Raw genomic sequence first — 19,589 nt, forward strand, 5'->3', positions numbered from 1 at the left:
CATTTCAGTACGCGTGATTTCTTTGGGAAAGGAAATCGGCGCCGTGAAAGCTCGATCGACTAAAGATTCACACAATTTAAATTTTACGCAAAAAAAAATAAAAATAAAATTACTATGTAGATGAACTCGCCAAATTTTTGGCGCAACAAAAAGTTTGCGATGTTCCGGCCGAATGTTAATGTCGTTCAGTAGAATAGAGTGAGACCGCACAGTACGCCCAGACTGAAGCTCGGTCAGAACGAAAAGTTCAGAACTGCGAGTCTCTGGTGGAGTAATGACACAAAATTTGTGTTTTTCGTTTTTTTTTTCTTTATGGGTTCATTCTAGCGCATGAGCTATAACGCGCGAATTAAAACTGGCCAACGTGCCGCCATTATGAATTACAGCATCATCCACACCATCAGCTTTGGTTTTCACCGCTGAGAGCCCGGCGGCATGTGCGGAGGCAGGGGTGGGGGGGCGCTCAACGGCTTAGTTGACACCACTTTTTTCGTCCCAAGTAAGACGCCATACCTCTTGGCCTCAAAAGCATCCAAGCCCTCCGTTCCCTCTTCCCTCAAAGGTTGCTCCCGCCATATTCAGCAGGTCTGAAAGTGCCATAGGGCCAGACGTCAGAATTGAGCCCCACCAAAACATGCATTCTGTATTGTTATTTCTGTCGTGCATAGGCTTGCTGGTTTCGTTTCCGAATCATATACACGTCGCTGAGAGGGAAGGGCAGACGGCTTCCAGTTTGGCAGGCCGGAATCTTGTCACACATAGGCACAGCCGACGTCACAGAGCGGCCGAGCCGCTGTTTCCGGACTCTCAAAACTGCCGCAAAAATATTGCTTTAAAATTGGTTCCAAGAGGTGTTTGACGCCTTTAATAGCAGAAATGCATTATGGCTTCTTCATGAAGCGAACCATGCCAGTTTTTAGAAATCGAACTTTGGTGTCAGTACCCTGAAGTTTCCTTCCTGCAAGAGCACAGTTGAAAAGCTAAAAAAAAAAAAAAAACCGCAGCCCGTGCCTTTCGTACAATTTGCGTACGTTCCACACCGTCAACATGGACTGCCGACACTGTGGCGGACGGTACAACAAATCGTGAAAACTGATCAATTAATCATATAATTATGACGATAATATTACTACGTGAATTTCTCGTGACATTAGATGACAGACAACCATAGCCCAAGTAGTGTGCGTGCACAGGTGTTAAGAAATCGGTGCCTATAGTATGAGCCTCCAAGAAGGCTGGAATGACACGGCAAAAGTGAACTTGAAACTTACTGTAAATAAGTTTATGCAGTGCCTCCAAATGGAACCCTTTGGGGGCAAACCATTGTTTTTCACACAGACCTGGAAGGCGCTGCTGCTATTAGGCCATTTTGACCCCCTCCTTCCTAAAAGAGGGAACAAAAAGAAAAATAACCTACGTATCTTGGTACCGTGAGGATTCTCTATTTAAGGGGTTTGATTATGTGCTCTTCCTTAAGGCTATTCTGGGTCAATCATGCTTATAAAGAACCCGCGACCACAATCGACGGTCTCGCCTGGATAAAGAACAAGGCATTACTTTACAGCGCTATAGGCTCACCTGCATATGTAAACTCTCTCGCTTTCCGCACATATCAGAAAAGAACCTAACCACCTAACACAGAAGGCAAAGGTCCTTGGTTAGCAAACTACGTGACTTCACACAATGCCACCAGAAGCTGCTGCTTTTAGTGCGCTTCTCGTTCCAGTTCACTGCACTTCGAGGAATATAAACTAAACTAAGGGAAGTGTTGATTATATACGTATGATGAGGCGAAACGCGGCGATCATGATACACAGAGCACCGTGGCGGTATAATAAGTATGAGGTAGTACGAGGGGTAGGTATATAGGGTACGAGGGTAGGGTAGTAATCATGCCGGTGGTTACATTTTCGAACACCGTACTATGTTTAAAGTCAGATATCCTGACGGGACTCGAAGAGAACCAGAAGATAGTCGGCAGATAATCTCTAGGAACTCAGTGTAAGGCAGCGAATGTGGTAGTACAGGGCGACATGGGTTGGGCCTCTTTTTAGGCCGCGAAGCACAAAGTAAAATAGGTTTTGATGAGAGCCTCAGAAGTTTGGGTTCCCTCTCTCTTCCTAGAAGTTTGCATGAGAATAAATTAACAAAAAGAGTTCACAGGTACCTGTACCTTCAAAACGTGGAAACCCAATAGCGGAAGAGGATGAAAGTTTCAACGACGAAATACGGGATTATCGGGGCAAACGGACCATCAGGGGCCCTAAAGCACAAAGTGAACGGAACGGAGACGATATAGTTAGGCGATAATCAAACAATTTCAGGCGGTGTAATTTATGCATCTTACCCAAAAAATTCGGCCTTTCCTTAGCGTGGTTAATAACGTCACGAGCATGAAGTACCGGCGTAGCTAAAAATGTGTGCAAAAACTGGTGAATAGGCAATTTCGTGAGCACAAACAATTCGCCTTTTATTTCCTGATAGTTATTGCAAGGTGCGAAGGTCTGCGAACAATATATGAAGAATCCTGGGAAGTCGTACACTGCTAGCCTGAAATAGCGAGACAGGTCTCGTGACTGACCTTTCTCAAACAATTTGCTTCTCAAGTTTGGCTTTCTTTCTTTGCTGCATTCACTGCGAGCTGTAATTGTCTAGTGCAATGTGACACGTGAAATATATATTTTTTTCAAGTGAGACCAGAAGTCAGGAATATTTAGATTCAGCAGCACAGACCTTCGCAGCTTGGCTAAGCCTGAATCTAAGACAAATGCTTTGAAAAGCCGGGGAAACTAAGTATTCCGGTTTTTCAGACGGGAATTACAACCAGCCCATCATATATAGTTCCCAAAATTTGTTTCCCATATTCGTATGTCTCTCTCGGCGTTTGCCTCAGCGCGAGCAACGGATGTCGCAGAGTGCGCGGATGAACCAGCAATGCTTCGCAGAGCGTACACCTTTCTCGCGTCGGCATTACTAGCCCATCCATCCCTGAGCGCGTAATGCGTCCAAAACGGTGCCCAAAATGAGGGGTCCCCGCAGGCGCGCGCGTGCCGCCGCATGCAAAAGCCACTTTTATGCCACCGACTCGCCAAGGCGCGCACAGCAGCGATGCAAACAGAACGGTCTGTATCCGGGTGCATTGTTTTGGGTAGCCGAGCGACCGGGAAATGCACACAATGGAAGGGCCAGGATGCGCGTAGCTCGAAATAGAGCATGTCTTTGGCGGCCTTTCGTGGGCTCCTTCCCCTCCCTGCCCCGGCAGGCCGCTTTGGGGCGAAAAGTGGTCCGGACAAAGGGACATTAGGCCGGGACAAATTGCGCCGCCGCCTTATCACGAGCGGGCCGCCGCACCGGGGTTACCGTCTGCGGTTAGCGAAGCGCGCTCCATGACTCGGGCCCTGGCCGGGCGTCCCTGTCGGCTCTGATTGCACCCATTGTCTGGGATGGGCTTGTTAGGCGTTGAGATACACACGGCCACATCAGGCCCAAATTTGTCGCGCTCTGAAACGCACCATTAGGGTGAGTGTACAATGCCCACGGGGCGGTCTCATTGTGCGCGGCCAGGAAGACTCATCCAGCTTTTTAGCCAATAGCCATTCATTAAGTCGATGGCGGCGCCACGTACGCCACGTACTCGTGTTCGCGCCCGTGTACATGTACGCGTCTGAGCGCGAACACACACACACACACATATATATATATATATATATATATATATATATATATATATATATATATATATATATATATATATATATATATATATATATATATGTATAGATATACGTGTGTGTGTGTGTGTGTGTGCGCTGTCGTACGTGCGTCTGTGTACTCGAGGGTTCATTGATAGGTACAGTAAAAATACAAGAATTGAGGGGACACTTACGACTACTTACACGTGCTATTTCAAAAGCATTACATTTCCCTTCAAGCTATGCGATCTTCTATGTGTACATAGGTATAGCGTAAGCATGCTTTACTGCTTTTGTAATTCGCATGATCGAGCTACTGCTCTGTATGCCACCAGTGATTTGATTGCATCCTCTCATTGCCGCCGTCATAAAATTTTTCTCTTCGCTTGATTTTCCTCTCCGCTTTGTTTTTTTTTCTTTATTTTCTTTTAGGGTATTGGGCCGCACACCCACGGAGGGGATTGTTTTCTTCTTCTCTTTCGTTTACGTCTTCTTCGCCTTTGTAAGCCCTGTATATTCTCTATTAGCGTAAACGTTCCTCGCTGCTTCTGTAACTACACCCTCAGATTACCCCTATAGGATGTCTGTGTGAAGCTGTGCTGACAGTTTTCACTGCAATGAAGCGGAGTTGGCAACATAAAGAATGAGCCAGCAGGGCGGCAAGGCAATGAACTGAGCTCAGGCTTCCTGCGAGCCTCGAGTGTATTGCGAGCACTGTTCTCCAGCTGCCCCTCGCGACAAGGGTTTGCACCGCGGCGTTGGATATACGGATCATGACGCACCGTCGACAATGCTTCCCTGGTAGGAATCCCTCTTCCGAGATTCTCGCGACCTCCCTCGCTGGTTAACAGGTTCCCCCGAGTCATGATAGGCGCCGGTACATGCTCCGCAAGCGCCGAAGAGTGCGAGTATTTTAGAGAGGGGCTGCCGGCTCGAAAACTTCCGACAGAATCATCAAAGTCCTGACGAGGAAGTAAAGGGCGGCGCTGGAGGTTCAGCCCTGAAGACTGCGGGTCCTTCGACTGGGCCCGCGGCAATTCGCCTCGGACATGTGTGAAGATGACGGCCTGTCGCCGACGAAACTCATCGCCGAAGCCGTGGGCAGGGCGTCTCAAGGACGCTAAATAAGCGGCGCGTAATTAGAACTGTCAATCAGGCCTAAATAGAGTCACGGCTAACAAGAGATAAAGCGAAAGGCGCAAGGAAAAATAATATCCGGGGCTTTTATTTTACACTGCGTCAACGAATAACAGGGCACTCCTGAAAAAGTGAGCGATGTGCGCCTTCAACTTTACTCCTGATTAAGTTGCGACTGCCATTTTTTTTTTTTTCCTTTTTAATGAAGCTTATAGCACTTTCGTGCCACCGCGACTTGCTCGCCCCGAAGAGCTGAAAAGGGACCAGTGGCTTTGCCTGTGAACGCTGCATTGCGACGTTTGTTTCCTCTTTTCAGCTGCATTAGAGAAGCAAGTTTGAGGCGTGCGTTTTTACCGAATACCTCGGGTAGCCTGTCGGGTCGCCTCATAACCTGTGTCGCATCGGCGCGTTAAACCCCATAATCAATCAACAAGTTTTTCATCACAAAGTTCGGTAACACGCCTTCACGATGTGTAGCATTACAAACGATCAGTGATACGCTTTTATGCCCCCTGATTTCCCAGCTTATAAAAGGGCTGCAGCTGCCAAGCGTGACATATTTGTAACAAGCCACGGCAGTCTATCGATATCGGCCAATTACTTTCTTCAGAAAAACGCGGAAAATTGCGCTGATGCCAGATTATGCGCCAAGTGGCTCCATCTGCGCAGCGTCTCTTTGACTTGCAAGAGAGCATTTAATCGCTGCGCTTGTGCCGCACTCCCGGACAGGATCGCCAACGTTTAATGAAGCGAGAAAGGAATGTCCAAGCAGGTAGACACAAAACAATTGTGCATAATCAACACATTGATTCGTGGCTCACGCGGACCTGTGATCCTGACACAAATGGCTAGGAAGAACCTGCCATTGTGGGGAGGCGCGCTTTTGTAAAACACACCGAACGCAACGAGCCCCGCAGGGAGGCTGTCCCGCGAAGCAGACGTGTGTTGTGACAGAGTGTTTTAGAGCGAAAGTTTACTCCTGAATTGACGCCTAATTATTTGCCGAATGGTGAAGTGGGCGAGGAGAAAGCACTGACGTCGGTTAGTAACCTTGTCAGCAAGCGAAGACGTTTTGCAAGCAAGGTGCAAGGTGAACTAACATTCAGCCCAGCGATTCCGATGTTATGTTCACCCACCTCCCACCTACAACGTGTGTCATCTAGAAGATATGCCATGCCAAGCACTGGGGAGACGCAGAACCTTCCTGAGCAGCATGGGCTTGCTGCATGGCCGCCATACGATGACGACTAAGCGCGAAAGGGGCACATGATTACCACAGGATGTTTTAGGCCCCCTAAATGGCATATATCCTTCCAGAGCCCATCGCCCTGGCGTTCGTTGAAGTTACGTGGAAACGAATTACCAGAAGTAGTATTGCGTTATCACAAAGTGTGAGACGGCTATCTTTCAAGCGTTAGTGGCACACGACTTTCACTTATCTTTGTCATTTCTAGAAACGTGCAGGAAAAGACCATCTGCCTTCTTGCTCCCCAAAGCGTGGTGAAACCTACTTCCTCGAAGCTGAAATTCTTTTTTGTTTTCCAGTAAGATAATTCAACCTCTCGATAATTAGACGCGTCACGTTCATGGGTCGCGTGCAAGACAATCCGTGATCTCCGAAGCCTCCACGTCAGATGCCCCGTGCTGCATAAGCCCCGTTGTAATGGCGCTGGTTTCAGCAGCGCGTACTTTTAAAACGCCCTGCACAGAGTTGCCCCCTCCGCTGATTACCCCGTCATTTTATTTGTTACTGGTCTAGCCTGCTGGTCCAATGGTGAAAGTGTTCATTGTCTGTCGATGTATCGCTATTCATACACGTCATTACTGCTGATTGAGCCAGTTCGTTTCATTTATGGATTCCTTGCCTTTGATGCTCAATTTAAGACAGGCTTAACTCTGGACTTTTGCGACTGCCATCATGAAGTAGGCAGGGGAAACCCCATGTAACCGGCCACATGAACTGGCCGGTGGTTAACACTTTCAAACCAAGTGATTTTCGCCTGCTCATTTATATTTATCCCTACCCAACTTTTTAATCGCATTTCCAGGTTCTAAGATTACGCACTACAAAGAGGTAGATAGAGTGCCTGCCTCACACGTGGGAGGAACACTAGCGACATCTTCAATAATAACAACTCTTGCATTTTTTGCTTTCACTGGAATGTCCACGTGATCGCATAGCCTTGTCGTATTGCAGGCATATTGGATCGAGAACCTTATCTTGTCAATGCCCACAATTTACGAACCACCGAAACTCCAAAGGGGGAAGGTCCTTGCAACACCGAACCTTCAATGGGGACACTGGCATTTAGAGTTCAGCACCCGATTCATGTGGTGCGTTTGGGACTTCGGGGCTTTTGCTAAAGCCCGCGCGGAAATCATGCTACACCCATGTTTATTCCGTCATGCAAATATACCCATGCATCGCAGAGTTAAAGTGTGTTCAGCCGTCGAGTTTTGAGTCAGCAGCACACCGAGATTTGCGATCGTCGAGTTTTGAGACAGCAGCACACCGAGATTTGCGAATGACCAGCGCTTGGTAAGACGGGCTAGTGGGGTGGCCCAGCTAGTGCTATAACGGCGAAAGCGTGGTACTGCTACACATCTGATGCCAGTTCGTTTGTGAACTACTTCAAGCGGTGGCGCCATTGGTTTCAGGGTTAGGGTTGTCACCGGAACATCGGCCTTGTGTTGATCAGTGGTGCAGGATGAATTCACGGCCTCCAAAAAAAAAAAAAACAGAAAAACAAAAGGACGTGCAAAAGGAAAGTGCACTGCCGGTCTTGACGATGGCGAGTGTGGTACGAAGTGAGGCGAGGATCGATGGAACCTTGAAAAAGACAACGAAGCCATAGTTTCGAAGAGAGTTCGTTAAATGCTTCCCCCAAACTCCATTACACGAGGTCTGAAACTTGCAGGATTATACTTGCTTACTTTTCAGTTACGCTGACCCAATCTTTGTGCACTTTTTTTTTCTTTCGGACAGGAGTTTGCAGAGTCAAATGAACTACATAGCTTGACTTGAAGACACGTTCGAACATTGTTCGAAAGAAATACCGACATCGACGGCTTTGTTGAAAATTTTATTGCAAACTTTACTTTAAACCAGCACGAGCATTAAAACAGCGTACTGGGCGCCTAACGTACATGGGATAGCATCATCGCGGAGGGGTGGATTGATTTTAGCACTGATATGTCAGGCGCATCAACAGTAGTTTTACAACCAAAGCACCGCAATTCATTGGCGGTGGTTTCAGCGACCCGCCACCCTGTTACATTTTGTGGTAACGCGAGGCTGCGCGAGTGTCGCCGGGAGAGCGACTAGCAGCACGCGGCCTGCGCCGGACACGTGCGCGGACCAAGCGGGAGGAAAGAGGCGACTTTGCTCCGGCTTGGTGCCGTGGTCGTACCTGGAGACGGAAAAGCGTCCCGCGTAGACGGGGCTGGAGGCGGGAGGTGGCTGCTGCTGTGCAGCGGCCCGGGCCACAGCCATGGCGCCGTTCACGTCGCGCTTGCGGCCGGCCCCACTGGCTGCAGGCGACAGGTCGAGCGTCTCGGCGCCGTGCTCGCCGGCGCTCGCCGTGGCGCTGGGCGAAGTCCGGCGACGCTCGGCGCGCACCGTGCTGCCGCTCCGGGGCCGCTCAGCGGCGCCGTCGCGGCCCGCCAGCGGCAGCTCGGCCCGCCGGGGGAACAGCACCGCTTCCCACGGCGTCCAGCGGCCCTCGTTGCACACTTGTACGCTGAGCGGCTCGCGCACGCGCTCCGGCAGGGTCCACGGGGCCGCCGGCGCGAAGCACAGCGCAGGCTCCACACTGACGGCCGGCGGGCACAGGCGGTCGCTCACGCGCCGGCACTGCCGGGACGACTCAGAGCGCCAAATCCGTCGCTACACCGCGAGCAACGACTGATCCACGCGCTACGCTACCCGCTCGTCCGAGCTGCACTGGCGCGGGCGGTGCCGCCGCCATGGGCGCTCCCCACTCCGGACTCCTCCTCCCGCCGCCCACCGCCGCGCGCACCATCTCGCGGGCACGTGGCGCGGCCACGTGCGCCGTCCCTCTCCAGGGTCACACGCGGTGCCTCGCACCACCAGCGGCGATGCCTGCGCGCTCAATGGTCTTCCAGCCCGGGGCTCTCCGGCCCCTGGGAATAGTCATGTGTCATTCGCTTCTTTCCGTGGGCAGAAAAACGGGTGGGGCAAGTATGATGACTCGATTATGCGGCGTTGCCCGGTCTTCGCTTTCGTCCCTTGCGTTTCGGGGGCAGTTGAAACCATGCCGCCTAAACACCAAGTCTAATCATACCCTTCACGCGATTATGTGGTATTGCACGGACTGCTGTCATTTAGGTGAGGGGGTACTGGAGGTATAATACCTGGAATTTCCTGGCGGGTGCGTCTAGTCTCGTAAACTCGATGCGGGAATATCTCGGTCTTTCCAGAAATCCAACGCCTTGCTTGCACGTGCTGCACAGTTCACAGTTCCCTAAAGAAGGAAAGACAGCGAAAACTGGCAGCTATGTCGGTCATACGGGCTTGACACCTCAAGATGGCAAGGGGTTATTTGCAGTTTCTTCCGGAAGAGAGCGCCAGACGGGGAACGCACGAATGGGAATACAGTGTATACATGGAGTGGTTTCCTACGCATACATGGCTTTGCGCACAACCTCAAGAAAATTCCAGTCAGGCAAGGTGTGCTCGTTGCGTGCAGAGCCCCCAACAAGGCGTACCAAATGCGGCGACGCGTAAACAAGAATCGAGAAGCGAAGCATGCACCAAGAGCCATCGAACATGGTACCCTGACTGTCAAACCGAAGTCGTGTATAGCATTCCATCACCACGCGGAAAAATCGACGTAGGAGAAACCTGCAGGTCCATTAACAACAGGGCACGGGAAAACGCCGCCTCATTCCGGGCAACGCCATCCGGCCACCTTCCGTTCCACTGCCGCGATTGTACCGCGTGCGCATGTCGACGAAATCGACGTTCTTCAGCGAAGACACCCTTGCCTCGCACGGGAAGTTGTCGAGGCAATAGGTATCAACAAGAAGGATGACGCCTGCGTCAACACAGCTTCCATGGCATTGACAGAAAAAAAAAAAGGGCCTGCTCGGGATTATCCTGCGAACTGTCCTCGCGGGGTGAGGGCATGTGGCGCTTTCTCAATGTTGTGCAATGTTTGATGTATATACATACGTGCGCGTTATCGTTAGTGAATTAAGTTGTTAGTTAGCATTGTGTCCGTGTTTCCTTTCTACCATCATTGTTTTTCGTTCTAGGTGAAATTTGCAGTCAGTATGAACCAACTCGCCCAATCCCAAGCGATTCTACCTTCCCTTATAGCACGTTAGCCAACCGGACTCCGCGTATGGTTAACCTCCCTGTCTTAACGTTCACTGCCCCTCCTTCATGCCAACTTGTGGCATATACGGCGGATCGCTTGCAGACGTTGATGCGTTAGTTTAATAAGTTTCTGAACCCAGCTCTTGGGGGAAAACGGAGATGTGGAATGTATTCTAACAAAAGAAGCAAGACAAAAAGCATAAATGTTAACCAGAGAACGTACAATTCGTAATTTGGGGCAGAGAAGTGAAAATAGCGATAAAATTCGCTCCTCAGTGACGTGAAAACGAGGGGACACGACATCAGCTCCTTTGAAAATACAAATCATGATTCACTCTTCATTACGCTGGTCCTGGGCTTTACAGTGACATGCGCAGGAGTTCTTTCGAAGGTGGGGTGTTCGCAATCTCAAAAATGGAAAAGGAAGAACATAAAAAAAGAAAGAGGTAAAAAATTAGCAACGAATACAAGAAAAAAAAAAACTGTGGTTGATTCGTCTGTCATAGGAATCGGTAAAAAACGAAAGTAAAATGTGCAACGAAAATGAGCATGATTTGCGGGTCGGCGGCTGCCTTGTGGGTGTGCTTGGCGAGTGCGTTCTGCTGGCTGGTCGCTTCGGCAAAGGTGTACTGGTGTAATTTCCGTGAATGATGTGACGTCAGTGAAATCTTGATGTATCCCGGCATAAAACACTTCCGCGTTAAAATATCAAACCCGAAAAAGAACGCTAAGTATAACTTACTCGTTAGTACTGAAGGTTGCTTCCCCGCAAGAAGATCCTGTGTGCAGGGGTGCACCCTTTACCGGCAGCTCGCTTCGTTGTACTGGCGTTATTTCCGTGACGGATATGACGTCAGTGAAATCTTTGTGTACTCGGGAATAAAACACTTTCGTGTTAAAACAAAAGAAGTGTAGTAAACAATCATAAGCCATTCCACTATGTGAAGATGTATGACGAGAGAAATTGCTTAGCACACGACACGGGGGTGACACAGAACAGAACACAGATGTGACAGAGAGCAAAGGAACGAACTCGTTTATTGGGAACTAATTATGACAGGTACATGAAACTCGATGCAGTGATGCAGTTGTCTTATCGGTAAATAGTCACATAATTTTTGTTAAAGCAGTTTCGATAACAGAAGATGCATATTCTTCCCGTAGATGCCCGTGTATGCACACGGGAATTGTGTAACATTTATAGCTTCACTGTGAGCAAACTGATTATGACAAGCAAATGAAACTCGCAGTAATGATAGAGTCGTCTTAGAGGCCGCGTGTCGATAAAATTGTTTTTGGTTACGTTTAGATGAACAATACTAAGTGCCGCTATCTGCTTAGCAAACGTAGTAAAGTTGTCTTCGCCGCAAAGCGTACGTGCTCGTGCACAAGAAAAATGCATCGAACCATAGCCATGTACTGCTTCTCTTTGTCAAAGACTTCAAGATGCCGTGAACGAGCTATATCTACATGACCTTCCGATTGATTCGCCCCTTCTTGTTTTTCTTCAGGGACTCCGCAAAATGGCTGATCGTCGTGAGGAGAGCAGAAGCCGATGCTGCGTAACCCAGTGTATACCTTGCGACACAAAAACAGCTATCACTCTTTATTTGATGATCGGCATAGTTCGTGGCCTTGCCCGTATACCTTCCGTACCGTTCACCCCCCCCCCCCCCCCCCCCCCGCCCGCGGGCTCTAAAATCTCGGGGTGGAGGATGGGGTGCGCTTATGCACGCCGGTGGCTGGATGACACCATACCTCGGTAAAACTGGACGCCACTCACTCACACTCACACAGAAAAAAATTTTTTTTTCCTCACGCACTCACTCGCACTACCGTTCACCACTCGCCGTCACCATTCGCACTCACTCGTGCTCACGCTCACCACTCTTTTTCTCCACTAGCACTCACTCGCGCTCACACTCAACACTCTTTCTCACTCCTCTTACTTACTCACGCTCACCCCTCGCCGTCAAGACTCGCGCTCACGCTCATCACTCATCGTCCCCCCTCCCACGCGAGTGTACGCATCAGACCCTCCATGAGTCATGAAACGGAGCAGTATAAGTGCATTACGGCGTCATAAGTCCATCCAAATCATATTTTTAAATCTGCTGAGTCCCAGGAACGGGTTCAATTCCCGGCCACGGCGACTGTTTTCTGGTGGAGGCGATAAACAAAAACGCCCGCGTGTTCGAGATTTCGGCGCACGTTAAAGAACTCCAGGTGGCCAAATTAACCCCGAGCCGTCCACTACGGCGCCCCTCATAACCTGTGTAATTTGGGCGCGTTAAACCCAGTGTTGTACGGAACGGCGTTACAAGGAACGGCGTTCCTGGAACTAGTTCCTTTTTGGAGGAACGGAGGAACGCCACCGTTTCATTAAGAGTCGGTGGAACTGTAACGGTAACTCGTTACGTTTTTGAAGGAACGGCAGGAACGGTGTTCCTGCCGTTACATCGCTAGGATTTGGTTGTTTTTGATGCCAAGACTCGAGTACAAAAATCCACAAAGCGCTACTGTGTTTCTCTTCCTATAAGATGGTCAAATTGCCCGCCCTTCAGCCATACGTGCTTCCTCGAAGGTCAAAGGCAGAAGACTAACCACGCAGCAGGCCACAGCTTGTGTTTGCTTTCATGCTGGTTGCTTGCGCAGAGTTCGAGGGGTGAATAGCGTAGCCGCAAGAAAGCTTTTCACCCTTCATCGTTTGTCTGGGGAGCCCAGAATGCGCGTCTGGCCGATAGAATTGTTCCCTGGCGGGGAAAGAATAGAGAGTTTTAGCAGTCCGTCCGTTCTGTCGTATGCGTTGTTACTGGGTTTACCGGGACCCCGCTGGGCACTTGGGCATTCGTCGCGGTAGGGGGATTAGTTCCGCGGGCCTGCCTTCGCCATGTCCGTGCCTCCGCACCCTTCCTACTCGCCCTCCCGCGCGCTCAGGAGCAGACCGGTCCCGGAAAACCCGGTAACAACGTAGCCAACGAAACGGACGGACTGCTAAACGGGATCTGGACATTTCGGTGTCGGACATTTCGGTCCAGCACGTTTCGGTGTGGACATTTCTGTGCACGGACATTTTGGTGCACGACGTCATGGCCCAGACATTTTGAGTGAGGGGATGTCCCAGGCATTCATTGAACATTTTAGCTTTAATATTGTAATTTCGTGACTTGATATGATTTTACGTTCGAGACTTGTGCTTGCGCCGCCGTTCGTGGAAACGAACGCTAAACCCTGGCAACATTGCCACGTGAAACCCCATTTCTGCAGCATATGGTAAAAATTAACGTTGTTAATTTGGATCCGTTCAACCATTTTTCTGTTATTTTAACATTCATGTGAACAACCCTAACACTTTAAGTGTTACCAAAGCGCTTTCCTTTCACTTCACCCAACGGTGCAAGACGCTGCTGCTTTTAGTCTATTCCTCGCCTCCCCCCCCCCCCCTTAGGAAAACTTCCGCAAAAAAACAACAACAGAAAAACGAGGTCGATTAGGCGCGTGTGCATTCAATATCGCCTTCGTTGCATTCGGTGTTAGTTCTACTTAAAACTAACAAACCAACCATCGCACTTACGGTGGCGTTACATAGGGGAGGGGAAAGCTGAGCCCCGCCGGCAATCATCCCCCTAAGTAGAGAGAGAAGGGTGTCACTTGTGCTTCACCATTGCGTCGACTGGACTTCGAAAACTTGAAGGCGACTGTTGCCGCTCTCGTCACACTAGCCTATTCATTTTTTTTTTGCTCCTTATAATGGGAGGAAGCGATGTATACCTGGGATGTCCATGATATGCGTGACTTGATGAGTTAATTCACAAGGGGGTGACTGAAAGCGCAGAAAGAGCGATTCCTGGAGTGGGGGCGCCGTCGATATGACCGCGACGCGCGGAAGGGCGTAGCCAGCTAATGTTTGTTACTTTTTGGATATTGAACGTGTGCATGTAATTTATGTAATTTGAGGGTGTGATTTAAAAAAATACAAAAGAGGCGGTAGACCATCGTAAACACGGGTAATTGTCTTAGCTAAAAAAGAGCGAATATAAATTAACAACCTCTCATAAATGAAAAAAAACGGGTGTTTAAGAATTCAATCGGCTGCATAACAGGTGTCTCCAGGAAGAGGTATTAAACAAAAATATATAAATGTAGGATTTCTAAAAATACCTGGCAAAGATCGAACATGGCATCAATCAAAAAAATAAATTCACTGTTCCAGATTGTTCTCCATAACCCACGTTAAGCGGAAATAAAAATATAACGGCTGTCGCAAACAGGCAAGCACCGGATAATTTGGTCGCCGAAATTTGGACACCGAAATTTCCGCACCGAAATATCCTGCACCGAAATGTCCTCGAGCCGTCTGGAGTTTGTCCGGTGCTCCCTGAAAAAAATCGCCTAGGAGCGTTTCTTTTGATGATCTTTATCTCCAGATAATCTGCTGCCGGTGGTGTTAATATTCTTATAATATACGTAGTTCGATGTGAGTTTTAAATGTCTCACTTAATTTCGACCCAGGGTTATCCGACACTATATTTTAATTTAAAAACCTAATTGTAACGTTAATGTAACGACACGTTCCAATTTTCCAAGTGGAACTGGAACGCGTTCTTTTCGCAATAAAGGAACTTGTAACGGGAACTCGTTTCAAAATTGGCAAGGAACGAGGAACGAACTTTCGTTCCTATTTTGGAGGAACGTGTACAACAAATCAACACATCCCATAGAAGGAGTACAGTAGCGACGACATATTTCTGAAACTAAAAGTAATCTCGCCATTAACAACTATCACAGCGAACGGCTCCTGCGACGAATCGCCAACAGCGAGTACAAGCGCAATAGTGGCGCTCACCGCGGTAAGCCCCGCAAATCGCGCGAGTGCACTCGTTATGTGGTGAGTGGGGCTCAGCACTCGCGAATTGCGAGTGGGGCCCATCACTCGCGACTGGTGAGCGGGGCTCACGGCGAGTGGCATTTGCACTGAGAGCGGTTTGCGGGGCTCCCCGCGAGCGGCTCTCGCACACGCGAGTGGTGAGTGCGGCTCGTCGCGACTAGCGCTCGCATTTGCGAGTGGTGAGCGCGGCTCACTGAGAGTGGGGCTCGCACTCTCTTGCACTCGCACTCACCAGTCCTAAACGATTGCGAGGCTCACTCACCAGTCACTCGTGAGTGGTGAGAGGGGGTGAGTGCACTCGTGAGTGTGCCTGCCGACCTATGGATGGCACATATTATTTTTCACGCAGTGGTGGGGTTGATCACGATGCCATTCCTCAGGAGGAGGCGCAATCACGTCTCATGTCACTCTGCTGGAGCATACTCAAACGCCACTGTCTGTTATTACGATTCTGTTGGTCAATGCGCCCCCCACCGGCGTGAAACGAGGACTGAGCCGCTGCCGTCTATATATAATGTCCATGATACCGATTATGATAGAGACTTTTAGCTTACTGCGTGTACCGTGTTACCGTGCGTACCGTGTGTACCGGGACCCGGCTGCGCATGCACGGGCGGGCACGGTGAGGAGGATTAGCCCTTACCGGAGCGAATGTGCGGACACGGCGAGGCCGGGGGCCGGTACGCACAGTACGCACGGTATGCTAAAACTCTCTAATGATGCGTCGGGACATCCGAATAACAACCTGTTATCGTATATGGGGGCAAACCAACGATTTTTCACGCCTAGAAAAACGACCCACGTAACCCGACGCGGTGGCTAATTGGCTAAGCCGTTGTGCTGCTCAGCCCAAGGACGCGGGTCCGATCCCGGTGTCGCGGTGGCTGCTTTTCCGATACAGGCGAAAAGCGGAAACGCCCGTGTGTCTTGACTTAGGCGCTCTGAAATATCCCCAGGTAAGCGATATTAATCCGGAGCCTTCCACTACGGCGCGATTCATAGCCCAGGTGTCGCATCAGCCCGTTCAACCTCGCAATCAATCAAACAACCACACTGACGAACAATTGATCCGGTAACTTTGGCTTTCGCGCGATACGACGTCAGTGCCGAATGCAATAGGCAAATTCTTGTTCCGCTGCCAGAAACGTGCTGATGTAGCCTGGTGGTAAAACACTCGGTTCATACCCTCTAGGGTATTTCTAAAGAAATCGAACCCGGGTCGTTGTAACGACCCGGGTTCGATTCCGTTAAAAATTTCGATGCGCCCCGTTTTCTTTCCGAACTGCTTGATTTACTACATCTAAATTGATCAACATACGTACTTTAGCATAATTTCCGGCTTCATGCAAGGTGTACTCTTTACAGCGGTGGCTATTTTCTCTAACTCACAACAACGCCTCTTTTTTGCACAAGCTTTCTCTCGTGTGCCGAGCAGCCGAGTAGCTGGTGACCCAGCGCACTAGCACGACTAACTGTATAGCCTGAGCTGAAGCATTTTCGGTGTGGTTCACACTGATTAACACAACCCCTGCTTGCCGTTCTTTGTCACCACGAGGAAGCTGGCCTATTAATGCTGGACGCATATGGTGCTTATTGAACAATTTCATGTCCGCGTCCGTCCGTGTCCCCTGTTCGGGATGAGAAGCGGGATAAGAATTCCGCTGTCGCCCTTCGGGCTGGTGTGGAGCGGGACGCCGTCGCTGCTCGAGAGCAGCATCCTTCCTGTTTGGGGGGATGAATGCCAGTGCACCCATGAGGAGCATGGATTGTCACCCCGCTCTTTCTTTCGCACCATAGGGGCAAACGAGGAGCGGGATCTTGTGGAACACAGTGAACTTGTTGCGCTGGTCAAGCAACGAGCCCCAACATTGACTTACGAGTCCCAACATTGACTTTCGAGCCCCAACATTTACCCGCCTGCCTGCCTGCCTGCCTGCCTGCCTGCCTGCCTGCCTGCCTGCCTGTCTCTCGATTCAGCCACCAGGCCAAAAGGTAATACCATTCTGAAACGAGAAGTTTATATAGGCAAAACTTTTCCAAATCACTAAATCTGGAAACACTCGACATGCTTGACAACATTGTCGAACAAGAAGGAATCATTCAGCATATCTGAGGCAAAAGAGAGAGAGAGAGAGAGAAAAAGTAAAGGAAAGGCAGAAATGTTAACCAGGCTACGGCCTAGTATGCTATCCTGCACGGGGGAAATGGGAACAATAAGGAAAAAGAGGAAAATAGAAAAAGAAGGGGAAAGGTACGGACAGAGCATGGAGTGGTGTGCCCAGCGGTAGGACACTATAGACAAAAAAGTTCAGACAGTTCGCAGAGAGTAGTCTTGCGCTACAGTCTTTTGTGCAATTCCGTCGTTTTGAGGAAACACGGGAGCGCTTTTGTCGCCTTGTGCGCAGACGATGGAGAAGGCCAGTGGCCCAGGATTGTCTCCTCAGAGAACGGGCGCCGAGAGTTTAACTTAAACATCAATACGTAACAGGTACTGGCCGTATTCTCTGAATTGAAAATAGATGTCTGTTTGATATTCCAGATAGCAAATAAAAAAATACGCGTTGTAAACAATGTTTTGACCCCAAAATACAAAAAACGGTCGCGCCCGAGTCTGGACCTCGTGGCGCGGCATTCCAAGTCCAACAGCAACGAAAGGTTCCATTAGATGATGCGGTAGTAGTGTAACGCGGGAAAATTTCGAAACGGGAAAAGAAGAGAGAGTGAGGGGTTGGCGGAAAATAGAAGAGGGAAAATAGAAGAAGATTCTCGTCTTTCGCCGACATGTGCAGCAAAGTGAGCAGATACGCGCCCATTTTTTTACTGTAACCACATGCTGGGCCTCGTCATTCTCCAAATTCGCACGTTTGCTCACGCGCTACGGTCGTTTTCAGGCGTATTGGGAAAGCCCACCTGCGGCGATATCTTAGAGCGTAGAGCGTGCGGCGATGATTTCGCATCGCGTGAGGTGAACGTGACGGCATGGAAGTAGAACAGGAGCCCACCAGCCTCGGAGAACTGTGGTTCTGGGGAAGCGGTGGCGAAAAGTGCCGCTGACGGCCTGTTGAAGTAATTCGCGCCATAAGACAAAGAAACGAAAGCGAAGAAAAAGCTGCAAACACGATGTAGCGGTAAAGAATTTATTTGATGAGTATTGTAAGGGGAGGCCATCCTTCTTTAGCCTTTAGTGATTTCAGAAACATGCCTTCGGAAGCCTTTCTGGTGCTTTCGGGGATTTAGTGTGCCTAATAAGCAGTAAGATGGTAGCTGTGCGATTAGGTGGTGGTTCATCTTGATGGTGCAGCGCGAACAGAACGAAGACACCACGAAATAAATTATGACAAGCTCGCTGGTTCGCTCTGGAAGCTTCATTAGACACCGTACACATTATATACGTTCGATAAACCATAAAGAGGAGCGGCACACCAATAAAAAAGAAATACGAAGGCCTGACGTGCCCCGAAAAACGTGGCAAGACAGCGGGGGCAGCGACAAAAGGTTAGTCATCCGGTTATCGTACAAATTGGTTTAAGAGAAATCAGGGAAATTCCATTCCTCCCGAGAAAGCCTAACCCCTCACGTGGGCGCCTCCCGTCTTGCAGATTTAGGATGCTTCCACTATTTTTTCATATCACATGTGTCGCGGCCGACGAAGCACCGTCTTTTGCTCGAAGACCGGCCACAATCGCAATTTTGGCGACGGGAAGATAGGTGGGCAAATTTTGCCTCTTTCGAAGTGTAATTGGGCTCCTTGAGGTGTTCGTCCTACGTATGCTTTGCCGCAGGAATCAGCGCCCGTGTAGTCCTTTCTTTTGTGTTGTCTGCGTTCCTTTCGCGCTGCACAATGAACGCGCTGCACAATTTATGTTCCTTTCGCGCTGCCTTTATGTTCCTTTCGTCTGCGTTCCTTTCGCGCTGCACAATTTATGTTCGTCTCCAAATGCATTAACAAAACTCTCAACGCTGCAGTCATCAGTCCCGAAAATTTAAATGCTGCTTTTAGATAACTACCATCGCCAGTAATGGTCGAATTTACTTGGTATTTGGAAGAAGTCTTGGTACAGTTCGAGCACCGCAAATAAGCTGAATATCGACGCGTCAAATGCATATAAAATATATGTAGGTTTTCAATACAAAGGCACAGTTTTACTTGTCAGAACTACACGTATGCTATGTGTTTTTGTCTTCTGGGAGGGCTGTAGATTGATTTACGCCACATATGATTGTTTAACCTGGGGTTCTCTAATATTTGTTACACCGAGTTCTTGCGCCGTAACGCTATCGGTTCTATCACGCTCTGTAGTGGTTCTATCACGGTCTGTGGTCATTACGTGAAGTTTTGTGGGTCAGCTTTGGAATTACTATCACTGCGTTCAAATGAACTAATAACGAATCCCGTAATATTGTTCTCCTTTCAAAAATCTCAGGGGTCACCTGATGCCGCGAGTGTCACTGTTGGCGGAGCGATTTCTCAAGGTATTTCAGACTTTAGCACGAGCAGTTTAGAACGATGCGCCTGCCCCCCTCTTCCTAA

At 49.4% G+C, this 19,589-nt stretch overlaps 1 protein-coding gene across 1 annotated transcript in view; it reads right to left on the minus strand.

The window, feature by feature from the left end:
• The window catches only part of Twz (BTB/POZ domain-containing protein twz), a 92,104-nt gene extending 83,307 nt beyond the window's left edge, over positions 1–8,797 (minus strand). Inside the window, exon 1 of the mRNA XM_077686236.1 lies at positions 8,240–8,797. Within this exon, the coding sequence (XP_077542362.1) occupies positions 8,240–8,322 (83 nt within the window). The 5' untranslated portion in view covers positions 8,323–8,797. The remainder of the gene's footprint in view (positions 1–8,239) is intronic.
• Between the last annotated feature and the right edge of the window lie 10,792 nt (positions 8,798–19,589).

This window comes from Haemaphysalis longicornis, unplaced genomic scaffold, assembly GCF_048455015.1.
Source record: "Haemaphysalis longicornis isolate Haplotype H1 unplaced genomic scaffold, Haemaphysalis longicornis Haplotype H1 scaffold_1, whole genome shotgun sequence".
Taxonomy (NCBI): Eukaryota; Metazoa; Arthropoda; class Arachnida; order Ixodida; family Ixodidae; genus Haemaphysalis; species Haemaphysalis longicornis.